At 54.7% G+C, this 12,601-nt stretch overlaps 1 protein-coding gene across 1 annotated transcript in view; it reads left to right on the plus strand.

The window, feature by feature from the left end:
* The first annotated feature begins 746 nt into the window (after positions 1 to 746).
* LOC138101663 (centrosome-associated protein CEP250-like) overlaps positions 747 to 12,601 on the plus strand; it is a 57,761-nt gene continuing 45,906 nt past the window's right edge. The window contains exons 1-4 of the mRNA XM_068999436.1: positions 747 to 761; positions 1,648 to 1,695; positions 1,842 to 2,089; positions 2,546 to 2,699. Coding sequence (XP_068855537.1) covers positions 747 to 761; positions 1,648 to 1,695; positions 1,842 to 2,089; positions 2,546 to 2,699 — 465 coding nt within the window. The remainder of the gene's footprint in view (positions 762 to 1,647; positions 1,696 to 1,841; positions 2,090 to 2,545; positions 2,700 to 12,601) is intronic.

A 12,601-nucleotide genomic window follows, 5' to 3' on the forward strand; every position in this document is an offset into this window, starting at 1 on the left:
GGAATGCTGAGCCTTAAAACTGATGCTGTCTGGGCCAGCAACTTTGAACTCATGTTATGAGCCAGGTCCCTGCCCAGCTGCCCAGCTGGGCTGTGGGGATGTGGGGGTGCTGGTGCAGGTGCCGGGCAGCAGTGAGCTGGGATGGGTGGAGAGCCAGGGGAGGGCCTCTCCAACAGCCCCTGGAATGTTGGGGTTTGCAGCCTGGCAACCATCAACAGCCCATGGAATGTTGGGGTTTGGAGCCTGGCAACCATCAACAGCCCATGGAATGTTGGGGTTTGGAGCCTGGCAACCATCAACAGCCCATGGAATGTTGGGGTTTTCGCCCTGGCAACTGTCAACAGCTCCTGAACATTGGGGCTTTGACCTTGCAACTGCCAACAGCACTTTGATCTTGTGCTCTTGACCCTGCAAAGGCCAACGACCCTTGGATATTGGGGTTTGACCCTGCAAAGGCCAACGGCCTTTGGACATTGGGGTTTAGACCCTGCGAAGTCAAACAACCTTTGGAGATTGGGGTTTGACCCTACAAAGGCCAACGGCCTTTGGACATTGGGGTTTAGACCCTGCAAAGGCCAACGGCCTTTGGACATTGGGGTTTAGACCCTGCGAAGTCAAACAACCTTTGGAGATTGGGGTTTAGACCCTGCAAAGGCCAAAAGCCTTTGGAGATTGGGGTTTAGACCCTGCAAAGGCCAACGGCCTTTGGACACTGACATTTGGTCACTGCTCGTGCCAAGGGGCAGATGGAGACCCGGCGGGTGAGTGAGAGAGCTGCTGCCCTCTTTGTGCCAAGCCCAGCAGGGGCCTGGGTGGGCCTGGGCTGTGCCACTGGGAACAGTTCCCTTTGGGAATAGCAAGGGATTAACAGTTGGCTGTTCCAGAGCTAGCAGCAGCTTTGGTGCTGGCCATGGGGACAGGCCTGGGAGGGAATGGGGGGGCTCCTGGCCATCCCAGAGCACACCCACATCTCCTCCTCCGTCCTTGTCCCACTGGAGGGTGTGGGCACAAACAAGGGAGCAGCTTTCACTGCCTTCCCCTCAGCCCAATTCACAGCGCAGCCTGAGCGCTTCCCAGAGACAAGAATGGGTTTCTCCCAGACATCTCCAAGATGATCCCCAGTGGTGCAGAGGAGGCCACGAGGATGATAGGAAGATGCTCCAAGGGCTGGAGCACCTGTGCCAAGGGAAAAGGATGCAAGAGTTGGGGTTGTCCAGCCTGGAGAAGGTTCCAGGGTGACCTTCCAATGCATGAAGGGGCTGGAAGAGAGCTGGAGAGAGTCTTAAGCCAGGGGCCTGCAGGGAAAGGACAGGGTCTAATGGGATATTGGGAGGGAATTCTTCCCTGTGAGGCTGCTGAGGCCCTGGCACAGGTTGCCCACAGAAGCTGTGGCTGCCCCTGGATCCCTGGCAGTGTTCAAGACCAGGTTGGATGGGGCTCTGGGCAATTCCCCTTGTGGTGTTCTAAGAAGTGATGAGACACCTTCCAGCATGTTTGTTTGTGCTGCTGTCAACCTACTGGGCTGAAAATATTCCCAAGGAGGGGAGGAAGGAGCTGAGCTGGAATTCCAGGCTGGGAAGCATTTAGAGGCGACTGCCTCAGGGGCAGCCATGCAGTCTGAGTGTGCTCTTCCCTGTGCTCTTCCAGGGAGCTCGAGGCCTTTCTCACCAGGGACATTTCTCCAGAGCCCCTGAGGTGAGTAAACTGTGCTGAGCTGGCTCGGATTTGAAACTGGTCCTCCACAAATGGACACTGGTTCTTGTGGAATCAGAAGAGGCATCTCAGTGGTACTTTGGAATAGGAACAGAGTACCTGACTAACAGCTGGATGTGGGCTTTCAGGTGCTGTTAGACGGCAGTGACAGCATGGCCAGTTCCATCACCGGCGCTGACCGTTCCCAGCATGCAGCCTCCAGGAACAGCCTCTCAACTCTGACATCCACTGATGCACAGCATCCCTTGGAATTGGTTTGGGAAGCCACAGAGAATTGTGGGCGCTTGCAGCGATGTTTTGAGAAAATGGAGGAGCGATGCAAGAGGCTCAGTAGCCACCGGGAGCACATAGACTCTGTGATGGAAGAAATCAGAAGGTGAGTGTTTCTTCCTCCTCCTCCTGCGTTCCAGAGGCAATCTGCGTCCAGGTCTGGGAGTTCAGAGGTGTTCTGGGCAAAGAACTCACCTGCCCTACCATGTGTAGGCCTCAGTGTGGCTCTTGAGCATCGTCCTGTCAGGGCTTTTCATGCTCTACTGTGACTCCCAAGGCTGCCTGGGAGATGCACAGCGATGTTGGAATAGAAGACTCCTTCCTCTCACCGTGCTGCTTCCCTGAATTCTGTTCTTTGAGAGCCCCTGTCCAGCCACTGCTTCTCACTGAAGGAAGGCAAAATCCTGCCTTCCTTTCCCTTTGCCTCTGGAGGATTTCCTTGGGAGGGAAAGAGCAAGGTCTTCCTTAGCCCACTGCCCCCAGCTCCATTGTGGAGGGCTGAAAATGGGATCGATGGCTCTTCAGGCCTCTTCCTTCTTCTGACTGAGCCTTGTCTCTGCAGTGACTGTGAAAACCTTGAGAAGTCCAAGGAAAAGCTGCAGCAATGCACTGGAATCCCGGAGCCAGGAGCCTTGAGTCTGCGCCAGAAGAACAGCAAGCAGCTGAAGGAAGCGTCAGCCCAGGCGGAAAAGGCGGAGCAGCAGCACAGGATGGAGGTTGGTTTTGGAAATGAGGCTGGTTTTCCGTTGAAAACTTGTCTTGCCCCTTCTTGTACAGTGGAGGACTTGGCTGCACTCGAGGGAGAAGACCCATCACTGCAGAGGGAGCTGGAAGTCAACAGGCAGGCACTGGAGGAATTGCAGCTTCAGAGGGAGCTGCTGGAGCAAGAGGGGCATGATGTTACCGTGGCTCTGGACACCTTATTCCTAGGCAGCACCTGTGGGAGTGGGAGTTGTGCCAGCCAGATCAGGCCAGATGCTGTTTCTGGCAGTAGAAGAGAGGGACACTGCTGTGCACACCTGGCTCAAGATGGCACATGCATTTATTAGCCAGGCATATGCATGTTCATCAGCAAAGGGTTACATGCTTCTGCAAAATTTGTTCCTTTGGGCAGCCCCAGAGCCTCTAAAAGAGGGAACGGAGCTGGGGAAGGGTCTGGAGCACAGGTGTGACAAGGAGTGGCTGAGGGAGCTGGGGGGGCTGAGCCTGGAGAAAAGGAGGCTCAGGGGACACCTTCTCGCTCTCTCCAACTCCCTGTGACAGGAAGGTGCAGCCAGGTGAGGGTTGGTCTTTGCTCCCAGGGAACAAGGGACAGGACAAGAGGAAACGGCCCCAAGTGTGCCGGGGGAGGTTTGGATTGGGTGTTACAGGAGAGCTGTGAGAGAAGGGTTTGTTTCTGATGGTCTCTGTCAGACAGTCTCAGTTCTGGAGTATGTGGTAGGTTTGGCAAATACCCAGCAGAGGTTTTGCTTTTGAAGAGAAAAGCTCAAAACCACAGTGTAGTCTTCAGGCTTGAATACCAGCAAGGGCCATGAGACACCTTCTTTGTGTAAGACAAGTAAATGGTATTGTCGGTGTGAACTGCTGCACAAAGAGAGTCTGCTTTGGCCACATCAGCCAGACTGCCATCAGTCACTAAAGGACTGCTCACCACAAGAGCCGTTTCCCTGCCAGGCATGCCCTCGTTGCAGAGAGCTGCTTTGCACACTGGAGGAGGGGACACTTTGATGTGGGTTTTGTCCGAGAAGGAGAAACCCTGTGAATTTTCACTTGCTTCAGCAAGCAAAATTGCTTTCCTCAACCATCCTGAAAATGTCCAGCACAGGAATAGATCCTGATAGACATTTTGTTGGTAAGGGAGTGTGAAAGGAGAACTGGTGTGATTTTTTGCAAGGCTGGAGCTGTGGGAGATGACAGGCTATGGGGCTGTGTGGAGCATGCCCTCCATGCCTTCTACATTGAATTTGGGGAGGTGAAAGGTGAACAGGGCTATCTTTGGGCCCAGGAATGAGCCCTCTCACAGGAAGCCCGGCAGAAACATCAGCTTTCCGTTGGGATTTTTGTGCTGCTCTTGTGCTCTGTTTTCCTAAGACTTACCTCGGAGGATCTTCACTGTTCTCTTAAGGGTCCTCTTTTGGTGTGTACTGGTCGGTGTCCATAGCCAAACTGAGTTTGTAGGACTTTTCTTTTGTGGGCACAGGGAGGGCGCAGCAGGAACGCTGACAAGAGACAAATCTTTTTAAAGACTCGCCTGGAGTATTTCTGAACAGCAACCCAGAGATGTCTCCTGGGCTGTGTTCTAAGTCACTTCCTGGGAAGCTGTGTCCCCCCCAGGGCAGACAGTGGCCCAGGGGAGCAGCAGCCGAGTGCTCTGAGAGCGCGTGAGCCCATCAGTCTTTGCCTCTTGCCACACAGAGTTTGCAGGGGAAGTGTCAAGCCCTCTGCTCTTTCCTTCTGTGCAGGTCCTGCTGGAAAAGCAGAAGGAGAAGAATTCTTTATCAGAGACACTGCTCCAAACTCGGGGACAGCTAAGCCAAGCCTGCCAGCAGGTGCAGCAGCTCAGGCAGGAGGTGAAAGAGCAGCAAGAGAAGGGGCAGGTAAGTCTGAGCAGGCAGGGAACAGAGTGCAGGGCAGTGGCAAGGGCACAAAAGGCAGGTGCTGGGAGTCAGGAGGCAAGGGCTGCTTCAGGCCCTGGCAGCACAGAGCCTGGCAAGCTCCAGAGCTCAGGCCCGGGAAGCAAGGCTTGCAATGGAAGCAGAGCTGGGTAGAGAAGCCAAAAGAAGTCGCTGAAGGAATGGGATTTTGAGAGAGCAAGTGGGAAAAGCTGAGCCTGAGGGCAGGTCGCAGGAAGTTGCTCTGCATTTTGTTGCCAGACCATCCAGGCAAAGCTGCAAGCTGAGCTGCAGGAAGCTCGGGGGGAGATCCAGGCAGCGCAGAAGAGGCACAAGGAAGAATTACGAGGCATCAAAGAGGAAATGAATCTCCTCCTTGAGCAGAGGGAGGCTCTACAAAAGCAGGTGAGTGAAAGAGCAGTGGCACCGCAGCATCCAGCAGGGGGTCTGTGCCCTTCTTGCTTTTCCATGGCAGAGCAGCAGCTGCTGGGGTGGTCCCTGGGGCTGCCTCGTGCTCTGGGCTCCTTGGCAGCTGCTCTGAAGGACCCTCGGTGCTCTGCTGAATCTCAGCTGCTGCCCTGGACAGCTGGACTAGTCCTCTGGGCTGTTGGCCAGCAACCATCAGCACGGATTCCTGCTGGCCTCTTCTTGCTGGCCTTGGTGTGGGAGGTGCTTTTTCAGGTGCCCTTGGTGGGCCACGTAGAGATTGAAACAAGTTGTCCGTATGCATTGTGAATCTGGTGCTCTGAGGACAGGGAGAAATGGAAAGTTGGCCTTTGCCTTTTCTCACAGCCTCTGCTGTGGCTGACAGTGACAGGCTGTGGCTGTAGCCTCTGACTGCTTTGTTCTGTTTGACTGGAGGTGGGAGAGTTGACATCTCAGCTGGCAGCCTCCAGAGAGTCCCAGGCAACGATTGTTCAGAGAGCCCAGCAAGATGTGAGGGAGGCCCAGAAGCAGTCAAGGCAGAAGCTGTTGCAGGTTGAGCAGCTCCAGAAGATGCTGGAGGAGGCAGAACATCAGAACAAGGAGCTGCAAGTGCACCTGAAGAACTTGGAGATGGAAAGGAGTCAATGGGAAGAAGTGGCACGCCAAAATTCGGGACTTTGGGCTTCCTTGAACACCCTAGAGAAGGAAAAAGCCAGGTAAATGAAAGCCTGTGGGACTCTGCCTTGTGGGAATGGATTCCCTCTTTGCCATCTTTGCACTGGCCAGGGGCTCTGGCAGCATTTCCTATGTGGCAGAGTTCTGAACTCTCCGTGCAGACGCGTCTGGTTGTCTGGATGTTGTGTTTCATTTTCTTTTCTTTCAAGCCTTCAGTTAGAGTTTTTCTGAAGACAAAGGCTTTTGGAGTAGCTCTTTCCCTCTAGGGGTGTGTTCTGTTGTGAGGTGGGTGTGCTAACACTGCCCAAGCTGCAGTGTAAGGAGCTGGACACATCCAGCAGCTCCGCCTTGGGTCCTGTAACTTGAAGCCTTTGGGATCTGGAGCAGCCTGGCATCCTGATGCCTTTGCTTGGCAGAACCATCTCAAGGCCCTGATTGCTGACCTAGGCCAGATTCCCCTCAAAGGCACCCAAGAACCAAGAATGTCTCTGTTGCATCGTTCCTCAGAAAATGCCCCCAGGTGCCTGGGGGGGCTCAAGCAGGGTCCCTGCCAGCCTCCAGAGTCACAGGCAATACTGACTGTGCAAAGAATGCAAGAGACAAGACCAAGGTTAGCGGGGCCCCTCCAGCTGACCAAGTCCTGCCGGTCTTCAGTGCCACAGGATTCTTCTTTCGAGAAGAAGACAAAGAAAGGGCAGGGCCCTCTTGCTTGCCTGCAGGTTTCTGCATCTTCCATCAGGTTGTGCTCCAAGGCTCTGTTGCCACTTCTGCTATCGGCCTTTGTTTCTCCAGCTGGAAGTAGGATGGGTGCTGGTAAATCTTAGGGAACTTCCCCGAGATCCTCTGGCTGTAGGGTGCTGCTCCTCCTACCTGGACATACAAGATGGGGCAAGGAAATGTCTCTTCCATGTTGACCAAACCTTTCCCCCTTGGAGCCTGGGTAGTCAGAAGAAAACTCTTCCTCTCCCCTAATCTCTTCATGGCAAGACTTTGTTAGGTCTATATTCACATTCCCATCTCAAGAAGAAGGTAGGACATGTAGGCAGGAACTCCCCATTCTTTCATGAATAAAAGCAGAGTGGGCACATGCTGGGCTGTGACTGCAGGGGGAACAAACAAACAGCCACGTTGTTTAGACAAACCTCATCAGACAGAGCAGTTTTCCCCGAGGTGGTGCGAGTCCTAAGAGTTCCTAAAATGTGATACCGTGTAGTAATGAGTTGCATGCTTCCCTTTTAGGCTGCTTCTGTCTCTGGAGGAAAAGAACCTGTGCCTCAGAACACTGGAAGAAAAGAACCAGGCACTGAACAATCAGGTGTCTCAATTTCGTTCTGCTCTTCGCGAGGCCGAGCAGCTCTGTGCAAACCGCACAGGACAAGTGCTGAAGCTCAACGCCCAGGTAATCTGTGCCCTGGCGTCCTCTTCTCCAGGGACACACATCATCACCTTTGGCTTGGAGGCCCCAACTGCTTTCTCCTCCCAGCAGCATCCACTGCTGCCGTGTTCTGCCCCGGGGTGCTGCTGCACCCACAGGCCAAGGCTGGATCTGGTGTCTGCTGCCGATGTTTTCCTCCGTTCTCTCTCGGGTCCCAGCAGGAAATGTGGGAGGAGAAGCAGCAGCAGACTCCTTTGGAGCTTCTCCATCCCTCTGTTAGCAGTGTTGTCCCAGATGGAGTTGGTGCCTGTGCTGGGCACCGAGCAATGTGGGCACACAGACGTGGCTATGGCAGGCTGGGGAGGGCACTTCCAGCGCAGCCAGTTCAGCCGGTGTTCAGAGCTGCAGCCTCAAGGATGCCCATTGGCTCCCTTTCCCTATTTTCAGGACACTTGTTTCCATTGGAATCCTTGGCTCTGTGCCTTCTGTTTTGGGCATGTTTTTTTGCCTGAAGTCATTTCTCCTTTGTTGCTTGCTCTACTGCCTGCTCTGCTGCCTCAGGAGCAGCCCTGTCCCTGAGGCTCTGTGCATCCATCTTCCAGATGCGGGCCCTGCAGAAGGCAGTGCTGGAGATGGAGGCTACCCAGGCAACTCGAGAGAAGCAGCTGCTGCAGGAGCTGGAGGAGTCCCGAGCAGGAGAACGGAGCTTGAGGGACTCTGTGCAGGTGCTGGAGGCTGAGGTGTCTGAGCTGCGTAGGAAGCTCCAGAGCTCTGAGAACAGAGCAGAGGCCTTGGCCACAAAGTGTCAGCAGGCCAGTGGTGCTCACCAGGAAACTCAATCCCAGCTGGACAAACTGCTCCTGGTTCTCCACCACGTGATCAGGGATAGCAGAGACTTGGTCACCTGGAGCTCAGGCAAGTGTGGGAGGCTGGGAGAGCAGGTGGAGCGAGGGGGTGGTTCCTGGTCATCCTGGTATGACACACTCACCCTGTCAGTTCAGGCTGACTCAGGCCTTGGGAAGTCTTGTCTCCCTGCAGAGACACAAGTCCATGTTTGTTTGTAGAGAAGTGATTAGAGTCAGAAGGGAGAAGGGCCCAAGTCCTGTCAAGCCACAGGGCCCATGCAGTTGTCTTTGGGGCAGTGCTGACATTAGTGGTCATCAAAATAACGTCAGCCTGTGACACACATCCTGCTGCAAGGCGAGCTCTAGGACAATGACAAAGGCACCTCCTCCTAGGTAGAAAGAGGCCTTGTTTGTTGGAGACTGTTGGATTAAATCTTGAAAGAGAATGTCTTCTCTTTTCAGAAAAGGGTCATGTCTTGGGCCTAAGTGCTTCTCAGGATGGGGATGTCCCCGCAGAGCTCACAGTGGACAGAGTGTCAGCAGCTCTGCAAGACCTGCAGCAGCACCTGGAGCATTCCCAGAAAGATCTGGTAATATGCACCCAGAAATCCTGTCCTGCTGCTGGGCTGCTGGACAAGCAGAGTGCCAAGGCCAGGATGGGTGGAAGTTCTTGTAGGGGGGTTGTCTCACTAGCATGGGGAGGAAGGAGGATCACGATCACATCTACCAGTACGGTCCAGCTGCCCTCTCCCACCTGGGCTATTTCTGCTTTAGTGTTTGTAGCCCTTTGTCTCCTGCCAGCAGTGGCACTGACAGGTGATTCTGTTCCTCTTGCCTCTTCCAGAATGATGCAAGGAAGAAGATACAGGCCTTGGAGCTGGAGCTGGGCATGGGGCAGGCTGAGAGGGACAATCTCAGAGCCAGCAATCAGGAGCTGCTGAAACAGTTGGAAGAAATTCAAGCAGGTACAGCTTCACCTCTCCCACCCGCTGCCCCATCCTGTCCCAGCAGGGATCTCTGATGCCACACAGAGGAAAAGGGCAGTGCCCAGAGATGGCAGAGGGGAAGAACAACCAGCAGGAGATTTCTCCATCCAGTGCCAGTGAAAGCTTTTTCTCGAGGAAGATGCCGTGGCTGGCAGTGCCATCTGGCTGTGCTATGGCTGATCCCGTGCACAGGTGGTGCCTTTCAGGTGCTGTGTCTGTGCTGAGGAGCTGTAGCTGGATGCCTCAGCTCGATTCCCCCCAACTCCAGGCCCTGCCAGAGCCCCCAGGCTATTGGCCTCTCTGGAGCAGGGCTGCACAGGCATCCCCGCTCCTTTGTCTCTCTTGGACTGCTCACTCTGCACAAGCCCAAGAGTAAAGACACTTTCCTATTCCTCTGAACCTTGCCCCTTGGAGTCCTGCTTTTTTCTCCTTCATTTCTGTCAGCTTTGGAAGCCCTTGCGGCCTTAGGGGCTGGCAAACACAGGCAGGCCAAGAAGACAGTGCTGTTGTCCCTGCAGGATGCACATCAGTTTGCCTTTGCTTTGCTGTTCTCATTCTCCTTCTCCTTCCTGCTGCAGCGATGTGGAGGGCAGAACACCAGAAGACCTCTCGAGAAACTGCCCTGGAGAAAGAGGCCATTGCCCTGAAGGAAGAGGGTGTGACTCTTTGTCAGGAGGTGGCATCTCTGCAGAGGAAACTGGAGAGCCTGGAGAAGGAAAGGAAGGATGTGCTGGTGAGAACGGCAGATGCCATGAAGGGCCATTTCCTAGCTATGTTTGGCCCTTGTGTTAATAGTTCTAAGGAGCACCTCTTTCCAGCTGAGCTTTTCAAACTGCATTCTTCTGAATAAGGAGGAAAAGATGTCGTAGTCATGTCAAAGCCAGTTAGTGCTGAGGCTGCTGGTTTTCCTCCATGCTGGAGTTTTGTGCCCTGTAGTTCTCAATGTCCACACTGTCTCTATGGACATTGCATGGTCTGGGCAATTCCTCGTGTCCAAACCCACGTCCAGATTTCAAATACCTGGACCTGGAACGAGAGGTGAGAAGGCCAAGTTTGCTGTTAATAGAAAGGTGTTTGGCCTTGGCCATCAGAGAGCAGCCAGTGGGGAGAAAAGAGAGAAAAGCAAAGTGCTGATGCAGATAAGGACGTGTGCCTGCAAGGGGAGAACTCGTCCTGAGTGGCAGCAGAGAATGACAGACTGATGTGGCCATTGCTGCTCCAAGAGAGGGCAGTGGGGCTCTCGGGGATGGTGCCATGGAAACTCTACACAGGAGAGCTCAAAAACCACTCCTGTCACCCCAGCTGCAGGGAATGAAATGTTGGGGGTGTCTGCTCTTCCCTTTCTCCCTGCTGGAGAGCACATCCTCATGGCACCGCCTAAATCCTGCTTAGCGTGGACTTGGAATCCTGGCTGCAGTTCTGGCAGCTGCTCCCCAAAGGAACACTCGAGTGGAGCTGCAAGAGGTCGGGGAAGGGCAGAAAGGGAGCTGGGATGGGCTGAGTGAGCTGGGAAAGACTCAGCGTCAAGGGCGGTCCCAGCAAAGGTCTGAGGCATCCCGAGAGGCAGAGAGAGAGGGGCAGCCTTTGCCTGCCTGTGGCAGGAGTCCCGATCTGGTATGAAAAGCAAACTGAGAGAGGGAATGAGTGACCTCCCTGTTTTGGCAGCGTGAACGGGAATTGTACGAGGAGCAGATGAGAGATCTGAAAAAGAAGAATGAAATGAAAACACCGGAGATGCGAAGTGTCAAGGAAAACACCCAACAACTGGAAGTGGAGAGGGAAGCCAAGCAGGAACAGTTGGAGCATGGGGCTGCTGCTTTGAAGGAATGGCAAGAGACCGCTCAAGTCCTGAGTGTTGCACTGACCAAGAGTGAAATTTCCAAAGGGGCTCTGAAGAAAGACCTGGACATCTTGAAGGAAAGGCTTTGTCTCCAGGTAGGCACTGGCACTGATCTTCAGTCCACTGCAACGTCTCTCAAAGATTCCAATGAAGTTTCCCATGAAGAGGTGGGATTCTAAATCCCTGTCAGTCTAGGCCTGCTTGGGCAAAGCAGCCCGGGCTGCAGCAGGCAGCCTTGTGTGTCTGCCTGGCTCCAGCCAGAGACCATTGGCTGCCAGATTGTTTGCTGGCATGCCTGGAATGACTGAGGCAGCTCTGGAGCTGCTGTTCAAATCAGCTCCAGGCCAAAAGCTGGGCATGGGGAATTGCTTCTCCCGTGCCCAGGCAAGGGCAGGCAACATGTGTGGGTTGGATTTGGTGTGGAAAGGAATGGAGCAGGTGAGCAGAGTGATGGACTGAAGTGAGCAGAGTTCTGTAGCGAGGGCTGAAGAGCAGCTGCACTGCTGGAGCTTCGAGGATGCTTCCCGAGATGGAGATTTCTGAGGGACAGCTCTTGTGGTGTTTGAAATAAGGGAATCATCTCCTCTCTGAACACCCAGCAGGCTGTTGGAGCAGAGGGCAAGCGGCTGTCTGAGCACTCCAGGAGGGGTGTGGAATGTGTGCGGGACCAGGTTGCAGCAGCAGCAGCAGACAAGCCAGAGAAGCGTGAGCTCAGGAGAACTTTTGAGGTAAAGTGGGCTTTCACTGCCTCTGCAGAGCCTCAGGCTCCTCTGGATCATGACTCGTGTGCCCAGGCAGTGCTTTGGAGTCCTCTGCTTGTTTCCTTGCCTCTCCCTGTCCCTGCTGTGGGCACACCACTTTGTTTGTTCTCTCTGTTGTGGCAGCCCATGGCTTTCACAAAGGCACCTTCACTCCGCTGCCTCCCTCCCTGGCCCCGTGTCCCCGGACACACACTGGCCTCTCCTGCACAGCCCCCAGCGAGAGCTCTTTGCCCCCAGTGCTGTCTGGTGCAATTGAGGGTCTGTGAGCAGAGATCTCCTTGCCTTGATGTCCAGAGGTCCTTTTGCCCCATGTTTGCTGACAGGTTTCTGTGACCCTTTCTCCCATCCAACCTGCAGGTGGAACCTGAAGGGAGGAGTGTCCAGAGAATCTTTGGGAATGTTTACCTCTCGGATACCATTAGAGTGGATGCTCCCCCGTCTTCCCAGCACAGCAGGTCGACTTCTGGACAGGTGAGAACATCATCTTCCTTGGTGGGAGGAACACAACCCTTGGCAAGGCACATGTCCCTCAGAAAGCAGAGTAGCAGCTGTGAGCTGAGCTGTTTTCCCCAAGCCAGGCAAGCCCTGAGCGCTGCTCCCAGGGCTGGCAGCTCCTCTGCTCCAGAGCAGACAGAGGGCACCGTGCTGGAGCTGCTGTGGCTGCACCCGCTGCAGAGCCAGCAGGAGGTGGGAGCAGCTGGCTCTCTGCTGCCAGCCAGCCCAGCAGCCACAAGCCCGTGGTGTCAGGAAAGAAGAGTTGGAGGAGTTTCGTGGCCTCAGCAGTGCTTGAAGGCTCATTCTCCCCGTGGGCTTCGTTGCCCACATTGTGCTCTGCTCCCATGTGGAATGCTCTGAAGTTTGGGAGAAGGAGAGTTTGCTCCCTGTCCCTGGGCTGGCTGTGCAGGAGCTTGCTGTTCAGATCAGCTCCAGGCCAAAAGCCGGGCATGGGGATCTGCTTCTCCCTTGCCCAGGCAAGGGGAGGCAACACGTGGGGGTGAGCAGTGATGGACTGAAGTGAGCAGAGTTCTGTAGCGAGGGCTGAACAGCAGCTGCACTGCTGGTGCTTAGAGTCAAGTGTATTGGCAGTTGTGGAAGATG

This window comes from Aphelocoma coerulescens, unplaced genomic scaffold (assembly GCF_041296385.1).
Source record: "Aphelocoma coerulescens isolate FSJ_1873_10779 unplaced genomic scaffold, UR_Acoe_1.0 HiC_scaffold_39, whole genome shotgun sequence".
NCBI classification, from domain to species: Eukaryota; Metazoa; Chordata; class Aves; order Passeriformes; family Corvidae; genus Aphelocoma; species Aphelocoma coerulescens.